The sequence below is a fragment of the Mobula hypostoma genome, chromosome 8 (genome assembly GCF_963921235.1).
Source record: "Mobula hypostoma chromosome 8, sMobHyp1.1, whole genome shotgun sequence".
Classification (NCBI taxonomy): Eukaryota; Metazoa; Chordata; class Chondrichthyes; order Myliobatiformes; family Myliobatidae; genus Mobula; species Mobula hypostoma.
The window spans coordinates 134,623,874-134,649,455 of NC_086104.1; the positions used below are offsets into that span (position 1 = coordinate 134,623,874).

A 25,582-nucleotide genomic window follows, 5' to 3' on the forward strand; every position below is an offset into this window, starting at 1 on the left:
CACCAGGGAAGACAGAAGCAATCTCCCAGATGTATGGATGGGCCAAGGACATTGGTAACAGAGGAACTGAAACAGATTGATATTAGGAAGGAAACGGTGATGAGTAGACTGATGGGACTGAAGGCTAACAAATCCCCAGGTCCAGATGGTCTGCATCTTAACGTACTAAAGGAGGTGGCTCTTGAAATTGTGGATGCATTGGTGATCATTTTCCAATGTTCTTAGATTCAGGATCAGCTCCTGAGGATTGGCGAATGGCTAATATCATCCCACTTTTTAAGAAAGGAGGGAAGGAGAGAGAAAACAGAGAACTATCGCCCTGTTAGCCTAACATCAGTAGTAGGGAAGATGCTAGAGTCCATTATTAAAGATGAAATAGCGGCATACCTTGATAGCAGTGATAAGACTGTGCCGAGCCAGCATTGATTGACCAAGGGCAAATCATGCTTGACTAATCTATTGGAGTTTTTCGATGATGTAACCAGGAAGATAAACGCGGGAGATCCAGTGGTTTTGGTGTACCTTGACTTTCAGAAGGCATTTGATCAGGTACCACATAGGAGATTGGTGGGTAAAATCAGAGCTCATGGCATTGGGCGAGTATATTGACATGGATAGAAAACTGGTTGGCAGATAGAAAGCAAAGGGTAGCAGTGAATGGGTGTTTCTCGGAATGGCAGGTGGTGACTAGTGGGGTGCCACAGCGCTCGGTATTGGGACCACAGCTGTTTACAATTTACATCAATGATTTAGAGGAAGGCATTGTGAATAACATCAGCAAGTTTGCTGATGATACTAAGCTGGGTGGCAGTGTGACATGTGATGAGAATGTTAGGAGAATTCAAGGTGACTTGGATAGGCTGGGTGAGTGTGCAGAAATTTGGCAGATGTTGTTTAATGTGAATAAGTGAGGTTATTCACTTTGGGAGCAAGAACAGGAAGGCAGATTATTATCTGAACGGTGTGGAGTTAAGTAAGGGAGAAAGACAAAGTGATCTAGGAGTACTTGTTCATCAGTCTCTGAAGGTGAATGAGCAAGTGCAGCAGGCAGTGAAGAAGGCTAATGGAATGTTGGCCTTTATTACAAAGGGAATTAAGTACAAGAGCAAGGAAATCCTTTTGCATTTGTACAGGGCCCTGGTGAGACAACACTTGGAGTATTGTGTGCAGTTTTGGTCTCCAGGGTTAAGGAGGAAGGACATCCTGGCTGTGGAGGAGGTGCAGTGTAGGTTCACTAAGTTAATTCCTGGGATGTCTGGACTGTCTTATGCAAAGAGGTTAGAGAGACTGGGCTTGTACACGCTGGAATTAAGGAGATTGAGGGGGAATCTGATTGAGACATATAAGATTATTAAGGGATTAGACAAGATAAAGGCGGGAAATATGTTCCAGATGCTGGGAGAGTCCAGTGCCAGAGGGCATGGTTTAAGAATAAGGGGCAGGTCATTTAGGACAGAGTTGAGGGGGAACTTCTTCTCCAGAGAGTTGTGGAGGTGTGGAACGCGCTTCCTCAGAAGGCAGTGGAGACTAATTCTCTGGATGCTTTCAAGAAGGAGCTAGATAGGTATCTTATGGATAGGGGAATCAAGGGTTTTGGGGACAAGGCAGGAACCGGGTATTGATAGTAGATGATCAGCCATGATCTCAGAATGGCGGTGCAGGTTTGAAGGGCCAAATGGTCTACTTCTGCACATATTGTCTATTGTCTATAACCCCTCCTTTGTAATCTGTATATCTTCCACAAAATCAATGCTACTTTCCTCACTTCTATAGACTCTGTGTTCGTCTCCTTTGTAAATAAAGATGATAAAAGTCAAATTACATCCCCTTCTCACAATTCCTCCGTCCCATCCCCTTCTCGCAATTCCTCCATCCCATCCCCTTTTCGCAATTCCTCCATCTCCACCGCATCTGCTCTCAGGATGAGGCTTTTCATTCCAGGACGAGGGAGATGTCCTCCTTTTTTAAAGAAAGGGGCTTCCCTTCCTCCACTATCAACTCTGCTCTCAAAAGCATCTCCCCCTTTTCACGTACATCTGCTCTCACTCCATCCTCCCGCCACCCCACTCGGAATAGGGTCCCCCGGGTCCTCACCTACCACCCCACCAGCCTCCGGGTCCAACATATTATTCTCCGTAACTTCCGCCACCTCCAAAGGGATCTCACCACTAAGCACATCTTTCCCTCCCCCTCCCTCTGCTTTCCGCAGGGATCGCTCCCTACGCGATTCCCTTGTCCATTCGTCCCCCCCATCCCTCCCCACTGATCTCCCTCCTGGCACTTATCCTTGTAAGCGGAACAAGTGCGACACATGCTCTTACACTTCCTCCCTTACCACCATTCAGGGCCCCAGACAGTCCTTCCAGGTGAGTAAACACTTCACCTTTGAGTCGGCTAGGGTGATATACTGCATCCGGTGCTCCCGATGTGGCCTACTACAAGTTGGCGAGACCCAACGCAGACTGGGAGACCGCTTTGCTGAACACCTACGCCCTGTCTGCCAGAGAAAGCAGGATCTCCCAGTGGCCACACATTTTAATTCCACATCACATTCCCATTCTGACATGTTCATCCACAGCCTCCTCTACTATAAAGATGAAGCCACAGTCAGGTTGGAGGAACAACACCTTATATTCCGTCTGGGTAGCCTCCAACCTCATGGCATGAACATCGACTTCTCTGGCTTCCGCAAGTGCACCCCCCCACCGTACCCCATCCGTTGTTTATTTTTATGCACACATTCTTTCTCTCACTCTCCTTTCTCTCCCTCTGTCCTTCTGACTATGCCCCTTGCCCATCCTCTGCGTTCCCCCTCCTGTCTTTCTCCCCGGACCTCCTATCCAATGATCCTCTCATGTCCCCTTTGCCAATCACCTGTCCAGCTCTTGGCTCCATCCCTCCCCCTCCTGTCTTCTCCTATCATTCTGGATTACTCCTGACCCTCCCACTTTCAAATCTCTTACTAACTCTTCCTTCAGTTAGTCCTGACGAAGGGTCTCGGCCTGAAACGTCGACTGCACCTCTTCCTAGAGATGCTGCCTGGCCTGCTGCGTTCACCAGCAACTTTGATGTGTGTTGCTTACATTTCTACGATCTCCCTTGAAATTACGCATGGATTAACAATCTGATCTTCCAGAGGGCCAATTTTGTCACTTGCAATCTTTTTTTCTTAATATATCTGTTAAATTCCTGAGGATAATCTTTCACCTTGTCTGCTTGGGCAACTTCATGCCTTCTTTCAGCATGTCTTTATTTTTCATTATTCAGTGTTCTCCTGCATTTCTTATACACCATAAGTACTTAATTTGTTGTTATCTCCAATTTCCTGTGAAGCACCTCTTATTTTTAATATCCCTTAATAATGGCCTAATATCCCTTGAAAGGGTCGGTTCCCTAGTTCCTTTATTCTGCCATGCACAAACAAACTTTGTATTCTCAAAATTTCATTTTTGACATCTTTCTAGTGACTAATTACATCTTTGCCAGAAAACATATTTTCACAGTTAATACTGGCCAGGTCCTTTCTGATACACAAACTTCCGTGAGCTGCCATTTTCCTTTCTTTACCAAAAGACCATGTATGACACACTCTATCACTGGGACTTCGAAGTACTGATTAAGGAAATTTTCCTGAACGTAATTGACAATCTCTATCTCTTTTAGTCATTTTAAAGTATGGGAATCCTGGTTAATCTGTGGAGAGTTAGAATCACCTACTCTAATGACCTGATGTTTCCTGCGGCATTTCACAATGTCCGTACAATTTTGATCCTTTAAATCCAGTCGGGTAGTCTATAACATAGTCATACATTTTCTTCTTCTCAGTTCCATCAATAACACCTCACGAGACGGGTTCTCCAATCTGTCATGACAGCACGACCGTAATATTTTCTCTGACTAGTAAAGCCAGCCCTCCTCTTCTAATCGTTCCCGCTCCAACCCGTTTGATGCTATGGAACCACAGTCCTGCCCCCTTCAACTAAGTCTAACGAATGGCTACAATACCATCATAGCATGTTCCAATCCATTGCGTGAGCTAATCTGCCTTTCCTACGATACTTCTTGCATTGAAATATGCACAATTCAGAGAGATAGTCAGACTATGCTCGGCCTTTTGTTTTCTGACATTGTTGAAGGCTAAAGCGTATCTGCCTTATTTTAATTATGTGGGCTGATCAATCCCAACCGCTTTTCGAAGCACAGAACTACACGACTGGATGCCTGAGGCCAACCTGAGTGAACTTTGTCTTCTCACGCTTCTGATCTGCAATTTGCCATTGTTCTTTTAAAAAAATCTGGGACAGGACTGCCAGTTCAAGTTCCAGGGTTCTGTTGTCTTGAACGTAATTGAGCGTGAGCCATTACTCACAAGGACAATGTGGGACTGCAGAGGACATCTGCTGAGGTGTTATGTGTGGAACTGTGGAATAAGAAAGGAATGACGACTTGAAGTACAATTTTACAGACTACCTAATTGCAGGATTTAGAGGGGCACATTTCTAAATAAATCACAGGCTGTTGCATGCAACATTAGGAGTGATGACAGGTGATTTATTCTTTCCACATATTGACTGAGATTGCCATACTGTATGTTCATGAGAGCTTCCATAATCAGTACATTGAAGTCCAGGCCGGAAAGAGCACGATACTAAATCTCTTGTTAAGGAATCAGACAGGGTAAGCGGCAGAAGTGTGTGCCAGGGAAAACCTTGGGATTTTCGATCTAGTGCTCATTATGACACTAGTTTCAAGATAATTGTGGAAAAGGATAGAACTGGTCCTCCAGTTCATATTTCTAAATTGGAGAAGGATCAAATTTGATGGTATCAGAAAGGATCGGACAAGTGTGGACTGGGTCAAGCTGTTTCCTGGCAGAGGTGCAGTTGGTAAGTGGAAAACCTTCAAAAGTGAAATGCTGAGGAGTATAGCGTTTGTATGTTGCTGTCAGAATAAAAGGCGGAAATAAAAAGTTTAGGAAACTTTGTTTTCAGAGGAATTGAGGCCCTGGTTAAGAAGAAAGACATGCATGACAGGAATAAACAGGATGGAGCAAGTGAGGTACTCGAGATATATAAGATGTATGAGAGAGCACACAAGAAGGAAATCAGGAGGGCTAACAGAAGGCACGAGGTTGCTCACATAGAAAAGTTGAAAGCGAATCCAAAGACTTCTACAGGTGTGCTAAGATCAAGGGTATAGTGAGGGACAAAATATATCAGAGTGTTCACATGGAGCCAAGAGAGATGGTGGATGTCCTTAATGTTTTTTTTTTGCATCAGTGTTTACTCCAGACATGGAAGAATTTTGCAGATATTAAACTAAGCAGACTTTAACTCTTGCATGACATAGCAGCACGAGTTTGCTGCCTTCAGTCAACTTAGAGTCAATAAACTCCATAGCTCTGACAGGCTTTTCCCTGAGACATCTTGGCATTCAAGATGAGTTGGTTTTTTTTGAATAAGCGTTGACTTCATGGGAAAATCCATGAACTGGTCATAGATGATTACTTCTCTGACCTGTGGTGTGCCGTATAGGTCATTGTTGGGTGCGTTGCTGTTTGTCATCGATATTGACGATCTCGATGATAGTTTGGTCAAATGGATTAGCAAATATTTGGATTACTGCAAGATTGGTGTGTAATGAACTGCGAGGAACTCTTTCAAAGCTTATAGCAGTTCCTGGAGCAGATGGACAAATGGGCTGTAAATGGTATATTGAATGATACAGACAAATGGAAGGAGATGCACTTTGGTAGGACTTACACCGTGAGTGGTGGATCATCGAGCAGTGCATTATGGCAGCGGGATCCGGGAAAACAGATGCATTATTCTTTGAAATAGGCATCACCGGTAGATTAGGTCGAAAAGAAAGCTTGTGACACACTGGATTTCATAAATCAAAGTACTAAGTACAGGAGATGGGATGATGTGTTGAATTTATATATGCACTTATTGAGTCCTAATTCAGGGTATCATGTGCAGGTTTCTTCACCAACCTTCACGAAAGATGTGAAAGAGTGCAGAAACAAAATACAAAAATGTTTTTGACTTGAGGTATAGGATAAGGTTAAACAAGTTAGCTCTTCATTTTCTGGAGTGTTTAAGGATGATGGAGATTTGACGGAGATATGAAAGGATGGAGATATGTCTCCAACAAAGAAGATGTAAGGCATTCCAGCCCTCTGATTGTGTAGAAGTCTCCCTAGGGAAAAGTGTAGCACCTACCTATCGGATTCCACCCTGTCCCGCACCCCCACACCCCGATGTGAGTAGCGAGAAGCCATGGGAGCAGGTGGTGGATGGTCGTATAAACAGCAGCTGCATATCACAAGCCCTGGTTATATTCTTCCACTGATACCAGGCAGAAAATCCCTGAAGAGTATTGATAATGGCTACGGTGAACCTTCTTATAAAGAGTCAGTGCAGAAAAAGGCAAAGGCAAAACACATCAGAAAAAGAAAAAATGCCAAGAACAGTCGTGGTAATGAATAAGACCATCATCACCCACGTCATTCTACACAGTAGAAAATGACGATAATGATGATGAGGAAGATGATACTAAATTAAGACCAGTGTATACGGTAAATGCGATCAGGCTGTTTCCATTGAGGTTGGTTGAGACGAGGACTAAAGTTAATGTGTTAAGAGTGAAAGATGAACTGTTTAAGGAGAAAGGGAAGATATTTTTTTCACTCAGAATTTGCTGAGGGTGTGGTTTAAGCTGACAAGGAAAGTGTGCAGACATTTCCTGTTTCTATATTGAGGGTTATGATCCGGGCAAAGAAATGAGAGTGATGGACAGAAAACTGATGCTGGTTTTGCTACAGTGGAGAACTGAAGTTGCTGGTAGCAGTGACCGCATCTGCTTTTAAACGTCCACCATACTCGATGATACGGTCAGTGAGAAGAGGAGCAGATTATGAATTCTGTTCAAAACGTGAAATAAATGTTTCCACCAGCTATCCTTTTCATTGACTTCCAGGTTCTGGTTCAATTGATTCTCTCAATCAGATCGACTATTACACTGGCGACCCGTTTAACAGCACCGTTCATGGACTAGAATGTAGTGAAGGAAACCGCTGTGTTCCCGGTTGGTACATGTTTTGTTTCTGTTTTTATTTTCTACCTCTACCTCATGCTGGTGGTGAATATAAACTTACCAAGGAAGTTATACAAGCATTCAGGGCGTTAATTGATCTGAGGACTGGTACTTCTGTGAGAGATTTGTGTTAATTGATGTGTGTAACAAAAAAAAACAACTCTTCTGTAGCCAGGTGTGTAATTGAATGAAATGTTATTTCATTGTTCCTTGCGTTTTGCCAATTTCCATGTGAAAGTTTTGAGGAATAATAAGAGCGTGGTTTTCGTGCGCTATACGTTGTTCATAGCCAGAGCACAGATAAACATCCATTCTTCATTAAAATGTTCATCACACACAGAACAAAAAGAATATCTCTCATTCAGCAGGATGCGCTGTTCAGCATGTGGTTTCAGAGATATAGATTTCATTTATTTTTACTTCTAGATCTGGTTCCCGGCGCTGAAAGTAATACGATTGATTATCCTGATGCTCTGGCCCGGATGGCCAGCGGTACCGACAATCTGATGATGCTCACAGTTTCCCAAGATGTCCATGAAAATGAAGGTAAATTCAGTCTCCTTCATATCCATAGTAACCAAAACTTTAGGTCAACAAATTATTCACCGGCTTACAATTTTGACAAACACATTCTTTATTTGTGTTTCTTGAAAGTACATGTCCTGGGAAGGTGGTTCACGAGCAGTTTTGTTCTCACGCAGCAAATTTGCCATCCCGGAGTCTTATCTAAAACACGTGACTCTATGATTTTGTATCATCGACGCCTGTTTCTCTGAATACAACTTTCCAGGGATTGAAACTGTTTCCGTTCATCTCTCCCCAGCAACTGTTCCTCCTATACAGATGGGATACATTAAATCCATGCTGCTGATTAAGTCACTGCCGTTGATCTTCAATAGTTTGTCCTCGCCATGCGAATTTCTCACTTGTGTATTTCATTTGGTGGTTTTCATTTTAAATATTATGTCTGTTTAGATTGTGAAGACTAATCCTTTCCCAGAGAATAGGCAATACTTTACAATTTCGTCAGTGGAATAGAAAAGGCCAAGTAATAAGGAGGTCCTGGAGAGTGAGTATAGAGAGCTTGGTAGGAAGCTGAAAAGCACGACCTCAAGGGTGGTAATCTCACGATTGCTACCTGTGCTACGTGCCAGTGAGGGTAAGAATAGGATGCTCTGAGGATGAATAACTGGCTGAGGAACTGGTGTAGGGGGCAGGGCTTCAGATTTCAGGATCATTGGGACCTCTTCTGGGGCGGGTGGGTCCTGTACAAGAAAGACGGGTTACACTTGAACTACAGGGGGACCAATATCCTTTCAGGGAGGTTTGTTAGTGCCATTGGGGAGGCTTTAAACTGGATTTGCAGGGGATGGGAACCAGAGTGCCAGAGCTGACAGTGTGGCTGGGGTGAAAATAAATGATGTTAAAAGTTCAAGCAAATCCGCTAATAGAAAGCTTGTGAGTGGTGTTAAAAATCTTCTGAGGTGTATATATTTCAATGCTAGGAGTATTACGGGGAAGGCGGATGAGATGAGGGCGTGGATTGACATGTGGAATTATGACATTATAGCAATTAGTGAAACTAGGCTACAGGAGGTGCAGGACTGGCAGCTTAATATATCAAGGTTCCGATGTTTCAGATGTGATCGAGGCGGTGGAATGAAAAGTGGGGGAGTAGCATTGCTTATTAGGGAAAATATTACAGCAGTGCTCAAGCAGGACAGATTAGAGGGCTTGTCTACTGAGTCCTTATGGGTGGAGCTGAGAAATAGGAAAGGTATGACCACATGAGTGGGATTGTATTACAGACCACCCAATTATCAACGAGAATTGGAAGAGCAAATGTGCAGGGAAATAGCAAGCAACTGCAGGAAACCTAAATTTGTGGTGGTAGGGGATTTTAATTTTCCATATATTGATTGGGACGCCCATACTGTTAGGGGTCTAGATGGTTTAGAGTTTGTAAAATGTGTTCAGGGAAGTTTTCTAAATCAATATATAGAGGGACCAACTGGAGGGGATGCAATATTGGATCTCCTGTTAGGAAACGAGTTAGGACAAGTGACGGAAGTCTGTGTAGGGGAGCACTTTGATTCCAGAGATCATAACAACATTAGTTTCAACTTGATCATGGACAAGGATAGATCTGGTCCTAGGGTTGAGGTTCTGAACTGGAACAAGGCCAAATGTGAAGAAATGAGAAAGGATCTAAAAAGCGTGGATTTGGACAGGTTGTTCTCTGGCAAAGATGTGATCGGTAGGTGGGAAGCCTTCAAAGGAGAAATTTTGAGAGTGCAGAGCTTGTACGTTCCTGTCAGGATTAAAGGCAAAGTGAATAGGAATAAGGAACCTTGATTCCCAACGGATATTGCAACTCTGATAAAGAAGAAGAGGGAGTTGTATGACATGTATAGGAAACAGGGAGTAAATAAGGTGCTTGAGGAGTATAAGAAGTGCAAGAAAAATACTTAAGAAAGAAATCAGGAGGGCTAAAAGAAGACATGAGGTTGCCTTGGCAGTCAAAGTAAGAATAATCCAAAGAGCTTTTACAGGTATATTAAGAGCAAAAGGATTGTAAGGGATAAAATTCGTCCTCTTGAAGATCAGAGTGATCGGCTATGTGCGGAACCGAAGGAAATGGGGGAGATCTTAAATAGTTTTTTTGCGTCTGTATTTACTAAGGAAACTGGCATGAAGTCTATGGAATTAAGGGAAACAAGTAGTGAGATCATGGAAACTGTACAGATTGAAAAGGAGGAGGTGCTTGCTGTCTTGAGGGTAAAAGAGGATAAATCCCCGGGACCTGACACGGTGTTCCCTCGGACCTTGAGAGAGATGAGGTTTGAAATTGCAGGGGCCCTGGGAGAAATATTTAAAATGTTGCTGTCTGCAGGTGAGGTGCCGGAGGATTGGAGAGTGGCTCATGTTGTTCCGTTGTTTAAAAAAAGGATCGAAAAGTAATCCAGGAAATTATAGGCCTGTAAGTTTGACGTCGGTAGTTGGTAAGTTATTCGAGGGATTACTGAGAGACAGAATCTACAAGCATTTGGAGAGACAGGGACTTATTAGGGAGAGTCAACATGGCTTTGTGTGTGGTAGGTCATGTTTGACCAATCTATTGGAGTTTTTCGAAGAGGTTCCCTGGGAAGTGGATGAAGGGAAGGCAGTGGATATTGTCTACATGGACTTCAGTAAGGCCTTTGACAAGGTCCTGCATGGGAGGTTAGTTAGGAAAATTCAGTCGCTAAGTATACATGGAGATGTGGTAAATTGGATTAGACATTGGCTCAATGGAAGCAGCCAAAGAGTAGTAGTAGAGAATTGCTTCTCCGAGTGGAGGCCTGTGACTAGTGGTGTGTCACAGGGATCAGTGCTGGGTCCATTGTTATTTGTCATCTATATCAGTGACCTGGATGATAATGTGGTAAATTCGATCAGCAAATTTGCTGGTGATACAAAGATTGGAGGTGTAGTAGACAGTGAGGAAGGTTTTCAGAGCCTGCAGAGGGACTTGGACCAGCTGGAAAAATGGGCTGAAAAATGGCAGATGGAGTTTAATACTGACAAGTGTGAGGTATTGCACGTTGGAAGGACAAACCAAGGTAGAACATTCAGGGTTAATGGTAAGGCACTGAAGAGTGCAATAGAACAGAGGGATCTGGGAATACAGATACAAAATTCCCTAAAAGTGTCGTCACAGGTAGATAGGGTCGTAAAGAGCGCTTTTGGTTCATTGGCCTTGATTAATCAAAGTATTGAGTATTAGAGCTGGAGTGTTATGATGAGGTTGTATAAGGCATTGGTGAGGCCGAATCTGGAGTATTGTGTTCAGTTTTGGTCACCAAATTACAGGAAGAATATAAATAAAGTTGAAAGAGTGCAGAGAAGGTTTACAAGAATGTTGCCGGGACTTGAGAAACTCAGTTACAGAGAAAGGTTGAATAGGTTAGGACATTATTCCCTGGAGCGTAGAAGAATGAGGGGAGACTTGATAGAAGTATATAAAATTATGATGGGTATAGATAGAGTGAATGCAAGCAGGCTTTTTCCACTGAGGCAAGGGGAGAAAAAAAACAGAGGACATGGGTTGAGGGTGAGGGGGGAAAAGTTTAAAGGGGACGTTAAGGGAGCTTCTTCACACAGAGAGTGGTGGGAGTATGGAATGAGCTGCCAGACGAGGTGGTAAATGCAGATTCTTTTTTAACATTTAAGAATAAATTGGACAGATACATGGATGGAAGGTCTATGGAGGGATATGGTCCATGTGCAGGTCAGTGGGACTAGGCAGAAAATGGTTCAGCACAGTCAAGAAGGGCCAAAAGGCCTGTTTCTGTGCTGTAGTTTTTCTATGGTTTCTTTCTTCTATATTTCAAATGTTATTTATTTCCAGTCGACTCTCAGCCGGCATAATATGTCAACTTCATTTTAATTCGCAGGTAGATTAGCATAAACTCCACGATCCGATATGCTAATGCGAGTCTTGAAGAGAATGGAAGTATTCTGACTTGTATCGATTAGCTATCCTTTCATCTGTCAAGGAAGATGAGCATGCAGATATTCATCTTGTTGTCTTCTCTTGCATGATTACCAGTTGAAGAAATATTGACTTATTTTGGGTATAATTGTCTTGACTCTTGTTCTATTACTTGGAAGAAAACATCTTTGTTTAATTGAATGCAAATACATCTGAAGAAATGGGGGAAAATGTCACAATATCCCTCGAAAAGAAAGATCTCGGCCATTTTTATCGATTAATATTAAAAGCAATTTCCCTGTGTTAGCCTTTCCAGTATCCCTAACGGTTGTTAAAGATTTCGCAGGTGTTCAGATGAATGGATTTATGGCTCTATCACGCTTTATTTTGTTATGGTTGTTGGCAGCCGGTGTTTCATTTTGCATTATTCCGCGAAGTTTCAAGCGAATTAAATATATATATCATCGTATTAATGTGTTCACTTTTTGTCCGAAACGCAAGCCAAATCAGGGACATTGAAAGAACACCACACTGTTTCCTCGAGAATTCCAATATGAACAAGAGATACATACTACTATCATAGTCCACCTTAAGTTTCGCCAAAAGTTCCGGCAAGTTGACATCTGGCACAGTAGAGCGAAAGTGAAAAATAAAGTTGCCATCAGCAGGTTAAGGGAAAAATAAGTGAAATCAACAAGTCTGAGAACACTCGTCATTGGCATGAAAGAGAGAGAGCGGGTTAAGAGGAGAAGGGAGGGGTCAGAGAGAGAGGGGAGAGAGTGAGGAAGGGGGAGGGGGGAGAGAGAGAGATAAGGACACAGGGCATGAGAGAGAGAGAGGAGAGGCCAATGAGCATAGGCCGTCAAACGGAGATAAGATGAGTATTTCCATCCCAGAATGAGTTTTGTAAATCACCTTTGAAACCCCTCTAATGTCAGTACGTCCTTTCTCAGAAAGAGTGCCAAAGAATGTTCACGATATTCTAAGTGAGGCCTTATCAGCGCCTTTTAGAGCCTGAATATCAGGTCCCTGTTTTTATATTCCAGCCCTTTGTCAATGAATGATAACATTGTATTTGTCTTTATCATCACCGACACACCCTGTGAATTGACCTTTCAGGAATCCTGCATGAGGACTCAGAATTTACTGTGTACCTCAGATTTTTGTTTTCTTTCCATTTAGCAAATATTCTTTGCGCTTTTTCCCCTCGATCGAAGTGTATGACCATACTTTTTCTGACACTGTATTCCATCGGCCATTAATTTGCCCATTCTCCTGGTCTGTTTAAATCCTTCTGTAGCGTCTCTGTATCCTCAACTCTACCTCCGTTTCACCCATCTGCATATCGTACGAAATGTTGGCAGCAGAACCATGAATTCCTTCTTGCAGTTGACATATAATGTAAAAAAAGCAATGGTCCCATATACATCCCCTGTGGAATGCCTGTAGTCACTGGCAGCCAAATAGAAAAGGTGCTCTTTAGACTACTACTTTACATCCGGCCAATTAGCCAATTCTCTGTCCATGCTAGTATCTTTCTTGAAGTACCATAGGCATATAACTTTTCAAACTTTATAGGAATTCTATCATATGTGGTTACTGGATCCTTCGGGTTTTTGTATCTAACGCTCTCTAATCATCTCCAGTTCGGTATTCAACACCCAATCCAAAATAGCTGACCCCCCAGTAGACTCATCCACGGACTGTCCTAAAAAGCCACCTAAGAGGCATTCTGCATTTTTTTCTCTTGGGATTTTGCCAAACCACCTGAATATTGAAGTACCCCATTGCAGTCATAGCATTGCTGTTTTGAAATGCTTTGCATCTCCCATTGTAATTCTATACTATACCTTTCCTACTTTTCAGAGGTCTGCATACATCTCCCATCAGCGTCTTTTTGCACGTGCAGTTTCTTAGCTCAATCCACAATGATCTATAACTTGTGATACTATCCCACCTCTTTCAAATGATTTAGTTTCATGTTTTTTTTTTACCAGCGGAGTCACTCGACTTCATCAGTCTCCTTGCCTGTCCTTTAATACAATGTGTATCCTTTGAAGTTAATCTCCGAGCAGTGTTCTTCCTTCAGCCACGATTCAGTGATGCCCTCAGCATCATACATCCCATTCCGTAACTGTACTGTTGGTTGATTTATCTTATTCTGTACATTACGTCCATTCAAGTACTACACATTTGCCCAGTATTCCTTGCCCTTATCGATTTTGTCCCCTATCCACATTGCCATTCTCTAGATGACTGCCGTTCGGTTCGATCATCAGCCTTGCGTTGCTCATGGTTTTACTAAACTCGGCATCAGTTTGGAAAACAATGACTCAATCCTTACCCCTATCACTCAGGTCCCCATTCCCCCAGTAAGTTATTTTCATCTCCCCAAACTGTTCGATAAGACCTGTCCGCAAGGTTATTGAATTGAGATGTTACTCGTTATTTTGTACAAGTCTTCCCTTCCCTGAAGGGATCCCAATTATCCAGAAATCTGAACTTCTGCCTCCCCCATCCTCCCCCGTGCCAGTTCCTCATCCAGAGATTCGTTTCCAAAGTCATCATATTTTCACCCTCGATAGAAAATTGTCCCCCGACCTGTTTGTTCGCCCTTTCCCTCAAAGTTATCCAAATTGGTGTTCAGTGGAACAGCTACAGAGGTACTCTGCATTTTATGCCTATTTCCCTTTTTTTTCTCCCAAAGTCACCCAGCTATCTACATCCTGCCAACTCGGGATGACTACCCTCCTGTAGCTTTGATCTCTCCGTTGGTCAGTCTCCTGTATGAGCCAAACTGCAGTTCCAGTTCCTTAAAATGTTCTCATTGCAGCTGCAGCCCAGTGCACCTGGTACAAATGTATTTTGTGGGAGATAAACGCATCTTTAATCTCATGCACAGCCCTTCTCCTGGAAAGATTCTTGCTGAACTAAGTATAACCTATCAGACGAATACTGATGAAATAAGAAGAAGACGACATTTATCAGATACTTACCTTGCCAAACCTGGATCGCATCAAAACCAGATGAGCTAAATCCACTGCAACATTGGTCCACTCAAACAATGGCCGTTCCAACAATTGCTGCTCCGCTTACACCTGCCTTGTTTTTATTTCCACATTCTATTGATTAGGTGCATCCCAATTGAGAAATACTGCTGCAAAGTATTTAAATCTTCAGACCTAGTCCTAAATGAAATCATAGACTCGCATCATTCTTCCGCTCATTGATTTGACACAGTCAGACTCATTGCATACGAATCATTTGTTTACTGCTTTCCAACTCGGGCTAGATTCATCTTATCTCAACACACATCTGTTATGAATTGTAATGTTTTAGAAATTAAAAAAAACTGCAGCAATAGAGTTCACATTGGAGTCTGGTTTTGATGTTAAACCCACATTCTTTATTACTATCTACTTATAATATTGCAACTTAACCAAAATAAACAAAAGTTAACAGTATTATGTGTATGTGTGTGTAAATATAATACCCAAACTATTGTGCTCGGGGGAACAAGGCTTCAAGTCTTGAGATGGTAAAGTATAAAAGTTCAGTCCAACCACGGAATAAATGGTAAGAGAGAGAGATTTGTAATCCAGGGTAAATGTAGAGAGAAGGCAATTATGTCGAATTCCACAGGTTCCGCGATAGTGATTAATAAATATCAGTTGTCGAAGATCCTCTGTCGAGCCGTTCCAAATCCACGTACGAATTACCACCAGAGTGATCTGTCACAGGGATGTCGTCTTCAAGGGGTTACCACATTACACACCCAGGCAAGAGTTAACATCGAGAGGTCCCACAGGACATTCCTTAATCCACTCCCATGGATTATTCGATGTGCACTGGGTCGATAATCAACCCACCCATTTGGGTACAGCAGAGTTCCAAATCCCCAGCCCCGAAAAGCTGGAGTTGCTACCTTTTTCCAGATTCGCTCCTCTCTCTCTCCTTCTTGTCTCCTGACTTCTGACTGTGACTGTCTCTGTCCTTGTTTTAAAGGTAAACAAGCTGCGAGTCAGTCAGTGAACAACATCATAGTCCTGCCTCACTGAAGCGCTCTTTTAAAGTGACAGTCCACAGTAAACGAAACCTGCGGGTCTGTAACACATCACTGAGATTTTCAACGGTTTCCGCAGGTGTTTCACATTCAATAATTCCTCCAATAACATATGCTACGTGTACAATGTCTCAGATGTTTTTGAGATGACTAGCCGGGTGTCATTTGAGAAGAAAAGAACAGATTCCAGAACATAACAAATCGACTGTAAGTCTGGAAATTTCTGTGTGACTGACATCTGTATCTCCCACAGCCAGTCAAGCTCATTTCACTTTCTTCTAGGGGTGGTGGAATTTATGGAAACGGTACGGTTTGCAACTGAACTAGGTGCGGGACCAATAATATTACAGGATTTTTTTTGCTGGTGATGCCTGTGACAAGAATACACATAGAAAAGATGTTAGCTGTCCTGTGTGATCAGCAGTTGGTCTGCCAGCTGTCTTCAAGAGAGAGATAAGGAACACAATGAAACAGCATCTGGAGATGTGTAATGAAGGGACGGGAGAGGGAGCTGTCTGGAGCGGCTCCCCCTTTGAACCCTGAACTGTTTGAAGTGATGGACAGGCGATTCCCCAGCAGGGGGATAAAAAGGGACAGGTTCGCTAGGGCAGACACACACGACACCCGAGGTAACGAGACCCTGGAAGCGGTGCGCCTCTCACGAGTCGGTGGGAAGTATTAGTACGTAAACCAACAGGGTGGAAAGGTACGATCAGCGGGAACTCGGTGTGTGTCCGCCCTTGCCTGGGTGCCGGGTTCACTGCAGAGGATCGACCACATCTGGAGGAGGGGTCACAGTCGGTGACCTCAGGTGGCATCACCAAGGACCTGCCCGAAAGCTGCTTGTGAGCAACATCGCCGGTCTGTGAGTGGAAGCCGTGTCTGAATGATCAGTGATTCCCGTTCTCTCTCTCCCTTCCCCCACGTTGTCCATCGCCATGGCAACGATTACTGCGAACTGAACTAAATTGGACTGAACTTTTGTGTCACTTTGAAATTTGGTCATTTACCCCTAGACAACGATAGAGCTTGATTGATGCTGTTATCTTAATTCTGTGCACATGTGTGTTTATCATTGGAATTGCAGCTATGTTGGGCGAGACAGCGCTGGGACAGTTGGTGCTGTTGTTGTGGGGAAAGTCGACGTTAGGTATTCTGTGGCTCCGTTGTTTAAGATATGACGAAAGGTGACGTATTAAAGGGGAGGTTCGGCATCATTCGACTGGGAAAATACCATGGTAGCGTTCAGACAGCAGTGCTGGGAGGGCTCGTCAACGAAGGGTATATGTGTGCAACTCAGAAATAATTTTAAAAAGGTATGACCGGGTTAGTGTGATTATTTTCTGGATTTTCCAGAGGTTAGTGAGATTTAGACCGGCGTATTTGTACAGAAATAGCAGACAGTTGCAAGAAAAGCAAGGTGGGATAGTAGGTAATTTTATTTTACTCCTCTTGTCTAAGACTTGCAGACAGTAAAATGTCTGGATGCGATAAATCTGTCACAGGAGGAGCTCTGGAGACCAAATGGCGAAATTTCCCCCAGCAGTTTTTTTTGGAATGATCGATTGATTACTGAACGGAATTCGGTCACAGCATTCTGACGCCTGAGGCACTGTTCTCCAGGTGGGACAGGAGTGAGTCGAGGTCAGAGGCTGTTGTATCATTACTGTCCCGATTCGGGCGATTTGTAAACTCGTAGATGTCCAATACAGTGAGAAGACAGGATTTCATGCAGCTCGTGACCAGCTGTTTATAGCACTTCATTAACATTTAGTTCAGTGCAACTGGATGATAGTCGGTAAAACAGTTCACTGGCGGCATCTGGGATTATAGTTGGGCCTTTAATTGTGCAGGTATAGTGGACTGTTTCAGAGAGATGTGAAACCTGTTGTCAGGACATCTGCCAGCTGGGCCGCACAGTCCCTCAGCATCCGATAAGGGACGTTGACAGGCCCGTCAGCTTTACCTGTGTTGACAATGACGAAGGTGTTTCTAACATCAGCCGTGGCCTAACAGAGTGTCCGCTTACGGATGGGATTGGGGTGGGGAGTGAGGCCTTCCTCGCCGGCACACCGTTCAACGCATCAAACTGTATCAAGAACACAGACGTCGCTGTCAAGTGTTGCTGACTCCGTTCTGGACATATCAACATAGGCCTATGCCCCATTTTCAGATGCAGGTTAATCCAATAATTCTCAGTGCTGATCCAAACGTTTCTTGCAGTAAATCACCATGTATGAGGATGACAATTCGATTCATAAAGTTACTGTGCAATCAGCTTCTATCAGGCTGACAGACGACGTAATTAACTCCTGAACATATGAAGAACAGTTAATTTTTAGTTATGCATGAATTAACGCAAAACACAGTTACATAACCTTGTCATATCAAGCGGACTGATAAACTTGAAAACACATTTGTGATGAAAGATCGAGACAAGGATGGTTAGGGCCTAAGTGCTGTAGTATCCGAGAAAGAATAGAGACGCGACACGAGACTGAAATGAAGACAAACCTCTAAACTGGATGCTGGAAGAGAATGCAAAGATGAGCTGACGATTGAGCACCAACCCTCACTTCAGATGCTCTTCAATCATTAAAATTCTGTCACCATATCATGGCCGCCAATTAGCAGTGTGGCCCTGAATCTTTAGAGGGGATTCGCCAGCTCTCCATATTCAAAGAGTTAGAGCGTCTAAACCACGGAGGCCAGCGCGGTCGACGGAGTGTCAGCTGAGGATCCGCGTCCCTCCGGCCGACTCCTGACTGCTCTGATTACACTGAGACGCGATGATGATAGTCATGGATGAGAGCCGGATTCAAGATGTCTCTTTCAGCAGCCATACTTCGATTCCAATCCTTCCTAATCCACGAAGGACCACTGAACGCCCCGAACAGTTGGTGAGAGCAGAACTGTTTTAACGGTGGACAGCTGTTCCCTATGAACAAAGCTTGGTGGCGGCAAGACAGACGGTAGTGGGAGTAAAGGACTGGTGTTTGCAGGTTTTAATTCAGAAATTTGGAAGGTGGGGTTGATCTTGGGTGTCCTGGAGAGCTGTGAGGCTGTCCAATGGAATTGGCCGCCAACTTTCTGGATTCCGACAGGACAGAAAAAATCCTGATTAAACAACCAACCTGTTGCGGAGGCTGCCATGCTGGTCCCTGCCTCCTCTTGCGGATCGGCTTTATTTAAGCCTTCCGGGTAGAGGGCAACAAAACTCCCTCCCTTTAGTTCATTTCTCTTTGTAACGTTGAGCTAAACTTCCGGCCCCAACTTCTACCTCCTGCGCAGAGAAGTTTGGTGGAGAATGCCCAAATTGGCATTCGAACGGGAGGTCCGTGCGCACAATGGCACAGAGCGATTTGGGTGAATTCTGCGCTTAGGGCTTGAGAATAATTGTCTATCTTCCCGAACGAATGGCCACCATCGCCATAACTTTGAGGAAAATGTAGGTAAGCTGCTTCCTTACTGAGGTTCGTCGAACTGAAGAGACAAGGCATTTGTTTTTTGATTCTTCAACCCTGGACGATAGGGCTGGAAAAATTGAAATGGTTAAAGAAAACATAACAATTGAACTGTCCGGAATTTTAGGCTCCTGAATATAAGCTGGGTTCCTGTGCCCGGAACATACCTTAAAAGGAGTCTTGGCCGTCTCAAACCAGTGATGCCATTCCTCCAAAGTGAACTTCACCGAAAGTAGCTCACTATTTTCGATGACGTAGTTCACCTTGCCGGGTACAGTCTCCTGAAGGACAACACACAGGGGTGTAGTTTGTGTTCGAAGGTGTTGAGACATCAGCACACAGTCCTATGTCCGAAGCATCCACATTCACCATGAAGGGAGGATTGGTTAAGGTGAAACAAAAATGGGAGCTGTCGTGAACCGCTCTTCGAGCTCTGCAAAAGCAGTCCCTGCTTCAGTAATCCAAACAAAATGGCCCGTGGATCTCTTCGTTAATAATGTCAGAGGAGCTGTCCATGAGTTAAAGTTCCCAATAAATTTCTTGGAAAAGTCGGCATATCCCAAGATTCGTTGGACTTTTTTCATGTTGGATGATTGTACCCAATCTCTTATTGCCCTTTTCTTAATAGGGTCCAGCGAGAGATTGTCATTAGAAAAGAAAATCAAAATAAAATGAAATGTTGGTTGCGTAACAATTGGATTACTCCAGCATGACTTTAAGTCCATCGTCTGCAAGCCTGTGAGATAACCTGAAGTGAGCGCCCTGCTCCTCCGTGGACCGAGAAGTATAGAGGATATCGTTTGGAAAACTACTGAAGCATTCGCAAGGCTGACGAGCATGACCGGATCCTCTATGAACCCTGTCAGTGTGTTGAATACAGTTTTCCACACGTCACCCTCCTTTATGTGGACCACGTTATACGCAAGCCTAGCTCTAGGAATACTCCTGCTCTTGAAGTAACTCGAAGGCGGTGTTAATGCGTGGAACGAATTCTAGCCGTTATGCAAATTAGCCTTCTACAATCAATGCATGGCCTCAGGCTCCTACCCTTTAGATGTACGAGATTGCACCGGTTGTTAAGGTAGAGGACCGAATGAATCCCATGTTAAGAGCTTCCTTGATACACTAATCCACAAAATTTATCTCTGGGACCAGGCGCACGTTATTTGTCCCTGCGGAGGAGAAGTCCCAGTATAGCAGAGTCATAGTGTCGGTGTGGAGGAAGAATTGAGACACTTCCCTTATTAAAACCATTTTCCAAATCTTCGTGGATGGAAAGAATGTCGACCGGCTTGGGTGTTACAATTACACCCGACCTTCCGCTGAGGATGATTCCTTGGGCTCTTTCCGTCGTCGGGGTGTTTCGGCACACCTCGGAGTCAGAACCCTATTGGTTCAGACGAGTCTTTAATTGAAACAAGAGGCCAAATCGACTCTAAATCTTCAGCCATTACATCAAATATCAGATTCGGCTTGTCTTCCCTTGGAGGCAGCTTTCATTTTTCGAAAGCTTTGAGTTACACACGAACGAACAAGCTGTCTCTCCGTTAACTGCTGGTCTCGGGAAAGTCTATGGTTGGAGCACCAAGTTGAAAACATCGCCTCTTGCAAAGACGTGAACTTGCAATGATCCGCCCTTCCTTCTAGTTCAGTGAGGTAATGCTGGGTCAGCCAAGTGTACCCTTGGATCAGAGGCATGTGAGGAGATTTGATGATTCTGAAACAAAGGTCCTCTGCAGATTCTCAATCTTAATTCACAAAACTGATGTCTGCTGCAGAATCTGCCCGACCATACACAGCTGCTGCAGGCAAGGGCTGGCTCAGTTCTGCTGAGGTATGTTAAGTCGCCAGGCAGTTCCCATGTGCAGAAAATTTCCTACTGCCTCAAAGTACAGATGAGCATTCACCTCTCGTCAGTTCGAACTCTAGGAAATATTCGCCTTCAGCGTGACACCAGAATTCACAGTGTTGGGAGTAGTGGCTGCGACGGCCACCGTCCTCTCGACTCTGGACTGTCTTTGTGGTTTCCGGACGACTGCAGCTTCGGATAAGAGACATCTCCACACCAAATACTGAAGTAAACTACTCATTATTGCCCACACTCACATTCACCCCATCAAATGCAACTATCTCGTCTTCATCGAACTGCCGTACCCCTCTGCAGTTATGCTCTTGCTCTCATGGATAGAAAACCTTGCGATTTACCTTAAACCAACTTGCCAAAGACTTGTCGAGGCACTTAGGCAAGTTAAAATCCCAGATACTAACAACTCTATTACAATTACACATTTCATGGAACTGGTTACCCACAGTGCCTATAAAAGTATTCACTCCCCCTCCCCCTCCACCACCACCACCACCAAACCCTTGGAAGTTTTCATGTTTTTTTTTGTTTTGTTTTACAACATTGAATCGCAGTAGAATTAATTTGTCTTTTCTAACACTGGTCAACCAAAATAAAAATCCCTTTTGTATGAAAGTGAAACCGATCTCTACAAAGTGAATCCAAATTAATTACAAATATAATACACAAAATAATTGATTGCAGAAGTATTCACCTTCCCTCTCCCCGCCCCAAACTTTAAACTGACACACCGATTAGTGAAGTAGTCAATTGCTTTAAGAAGTCAAATAATTAGTTATAGGGACATCTGCTTTTGGAGACGTGTCTGCAGTTAACGTGTTTCAATTCAGTGTCGTAAAAGTGCACCTGTATCTGGAAAGCCCACATGCTGGTGAATCAGTATCCCGGCAAAAATTACACTATGGAAACAAAAGATCATTCCAAGGAACTCAGTGAAAAGGTATTGAAAAGCGCAATCACGAGATGGATACAAGTACATTTCCAAGTCACTGAATCCCCCTTGGAGAACAATTAAGTCAATCCTCAAGTAATGGAAAGAATATGGCACAGCTGTAAAACAGCATAGAGCAGGCCATCCTGAACACCTGAGTGACCGTGCAAGAAGCAGTCTAGTGAGAGAGACCACCAAGAGACCTACGACAACTCAGGATGAGTTACAAGCTTCAGTGGCTGCGCATCCAACAAATATTGCACGTGTTCTTAACTAGTGGGGAGATTTTATTGGGAGAATGTTAAAGAGAAAGCCAATGTTAAAAAAAATGGCTAGTGTCTGCCAGAAGTTTGAACTCAGCGGAAAGAAGGTGCTATGGTCTGCGTCAAAAGAACTGTGACTCCTGAGAGGTTTTGTTTTCCAGCAAGATAATGACCCGAAGCATAAAGCCAAAGCTACATAGCAGTGGTTTAAAAACAATAAAGTTAATGTCGTACAGTGGCCAAGCCAAAGTCCAGACCTCAATCCAATTGAGAATTTGCCGCTGGACTTGAAAAGCGCTTGTTACTCACGGTCTCCGTACAATCCGACAGCTTGAGCAGTTTTGGAAAGAAGTAAAGGGAAAATGCAATATCCAGATATGCAAAGCTGATAGAGACCCATCCACACTGATTCAAGGCTATAATTGTCAAAAGTGTTTCTACTAAATACTGACTTGACAGCAGTGAATACTTCTGCAAACAATTATTTTGTGTTTTCTATTTGTAACTATTATAGATCATTTTGTAGAGATATGTTTTCACACTGACACGAAAGAGACTTTTCTTATTGATCCGCGTCAAAAAAAAGCCAAATTAAGTCCATTATGATTCAATGTTGTAAAACTACAAGACCTGAAAACTTTCAAAGGCGTGGGGGGGGGGGGGGTGATACTGTATACTTTATTGATACTGTATACCCTACTTTATAGGGACACTGCCCCTTCCCTCTTCAGTCCCGACGAAGAATCTCAGCCCGAAACGTTGAATGTTCGTATCCACGGATGCTGCCTGACCTGCTGAGTTCCTCTTGCGTGTTGTGCGTGTTTCAATTGTCCAAAGTCCGAGTAGTGCCACGTTGGAGGACATGGATCCCGGCTTCCCGGTACGTTCAGGCCGCGCAGCCGGGAGACGTTCTGCATCTCACCAGATCGGCTTTGCGCTTGGAGCGATCCACCCACCCACCCGGGTTCAGTGTCCGGGTATCGTAACTCTCCCGGATCGACTCCTTTCCAAATCACTCACTCCATCACCGCATCTTTCAAAGTGTACACATGATCTCACCCCCTTATTGTTTTTCTGCTAATTATTTTAGTCTCCATCCGACACTAAATGATCTTCTGCAGTGGGAATAACGTCCCATTTTCATTCCACGAATGATCTTGGAGGGTTAATTATACCCTGGATTATGGTACTCAAAACAGAACAGTTCCTATTCTGACATATCCATCCAGGGGGTCCTCTACTGTTGCAATGAGGTCACACTCAGGTTGGAGGTGCAACATCTTATATTCTGTCTGGGTAACCTCCAAGCTGATAACATGAACACTGGTTTCTCGAAATCTTCTCGTGTCCTTCTTTCACAATTTCCCATATCCCTTTCCTCTCTCACCCGATCTCCTTGCCTGCGCCTCCTCTGGTGCTCCTCCCACTTTTCTTTCTTCTTTCTTTCCTCTCATATTAGAATCCCCCTTCTCCAGCCATTTGGTCTTTCACCAAACAAATTCCCAACTCATGACTTCACGATTATACCCCCTTCCCGAATTCACAAATCATCTTGTGTTTCTTGCTCCCCTCTACCCACCTTCTAACCCTGACTCCTCATCTTTTCTCTCTAGTCCTGCTGAAATGCCAGGGCCCAAACCGTCGACTGTACTCTTTTCATAGATGCTGCCTGGCCTGCTGAGTTCCTCCAGCATCTTGTGTATGTTGCTTGGATTTCCAGCATCTGCGGGTTTTCTCGTTTGTGTCATTCTGCTGAATCTTCTCTGTAGTATTTTCCATGTCTTCATATTGGAGCAGAAGGGTTTCAAGAACACTTTATCTCATGTTTTCGGTATTTTTCCATTGTTACTTTACGATTATTGCAATTTAGTTTTGTTCTCAGCCCAAGCTTGTGAAACCTGAAGAATGTGCATCACCAAACACACTGATTTCCCAGCTTCTGGAAATCTTCAGACTATTGTAGTGGTGATTATTATTGCAGTTTTCTAAAACAAGTTCATAGACATTGTTGTGTAGCTCTAATGTTCAGTGTTTTGACTTGAAATGTGACTAGCTGTACTTTCAGGAAAATGTATAGCCTGTTCATGTTCCAAAGCCTTTCAATTTCTTTTTTTTTTAATTCAGCATATTGGTGGTGTTTTTCACATATTGATTTTGTAAGTTATGTGTGTTTGGAATGGCTAAATCCATTAAGTAGGTTTTTCTTGTTTGCTTATCCCATGTTATTATCTCCAGATGTTTGTTTTATGTTGTAATATCTGTTATATTGTATTTGAGGAAATATAATCTGTGGTGTTCTGACTCTAAAACTGGATCAGACTTGTATTTCTAGGACCAGATGATTTGTTTTATGAGTTTGTATTTTGAAGCAAGATTTAGGTGAATGGTGTTTTCCAGTTGATTGTGCCCATGTAAGTGACCAGATTGCGTTAAACTGCAATAGCAGTATGCAGTAACTGCAATCTGTTGGATCGTTTATCATGTCCCTTGACATTTTCTATATTTATCATCTTGAATTTGTTGGAATTTTATTATGATTTTTGTTATTTTTGTGTTAACCTCCTGGTCCTGTATTGCCACAAGGAACCCTTCCATCTTTGGGAATAAGTCTCCAACTCCGACCCAGGTGAACGAAACTTCCATGTCAATATCTGGTCTGCTCAGATTGTGGGGATATCTTTCGTGGAGGGCATACTCGTTTCTTTTGGTTAACTTTATTTTTTTTTCTCTCTCCGCTTAAGCTGATAAAACCTGAGGTACAAGCATAACCAAGCAGACACGTTTGTCTATTGCTAGGAATTTTCGGATTATTCCAGTCGTGTTTAGTATTGTGGCTTTATGTAGATTTACAAAGATATTAGTTATAGCCCAGATTATTTAATGCAATTGTGTAGTGCCTTTGGGATGACAACAGCTGTAGTTATTACTACATAGACAATATATACATTGTTCATGTTACAAAGTGCATCATTTCCCTCTTTTAATTCAGCATATTCCTGCAGTATTCTCATTTATTGATTTCTGAAAGTTGTGTGTGTTTGGAATGGTGATCCCTATTAAATAAATTGTCCTTGCTCGATTATCCTTTGTATTTCGAGTAAGGTGTGGGTCCATTTATGAATTTGTATTTTAAAGCAAGATTTTGTTGACTGATGTTTGCCACTTGATGGTGTCTGTGTAAGTACAGGTAATCACATTATGTTAAACTGCTCCAGGTTCCTGCAATGCGTTGGATTGCGTCTGGTTTCTCTCGTTTTTTTTTTCTCAGTTCAGGCTGGTAAAACCTGAGTGACGGGTATAGCCAAGCACGCTCATTTGTCAATTGGTAGGAACTTTTGACTATTCAATTGGTGTTTAGTATTGTAGCTTTCAGAACATTGACACGGATATCGCTGTGTTGCCCTAATTATTTAATGCTGTTGTGG

General features: G+C 43.3%; 1 protein-coding gene across 1 annotated transcript in view; it reads left to right on the forward strand.

The window, feature by feature from the left end:
• LOC134351210 (deleted in malignant brain tumors 1 protein-like) overlaps window positions 1-25,582 on the forward strand; it is a 242,193-nt gene that overhangs the window by 173,099 nt on the left and 43,512 nt on the right. The window contains exons 14-15 of the mRNA XM_063057320.1: window positions 6,982-7,089; window positions 7,525-7,644. Coding sequence (XP_062913390.1) covers window positions 6,982-7,089; window positions 7,525-7,644 — 228 coding nt within the window. The remainder of the gene's footprint in view (window positions 1-6,981; window positions 7,090-7,524; window positions 7,645-25,582) is intronic.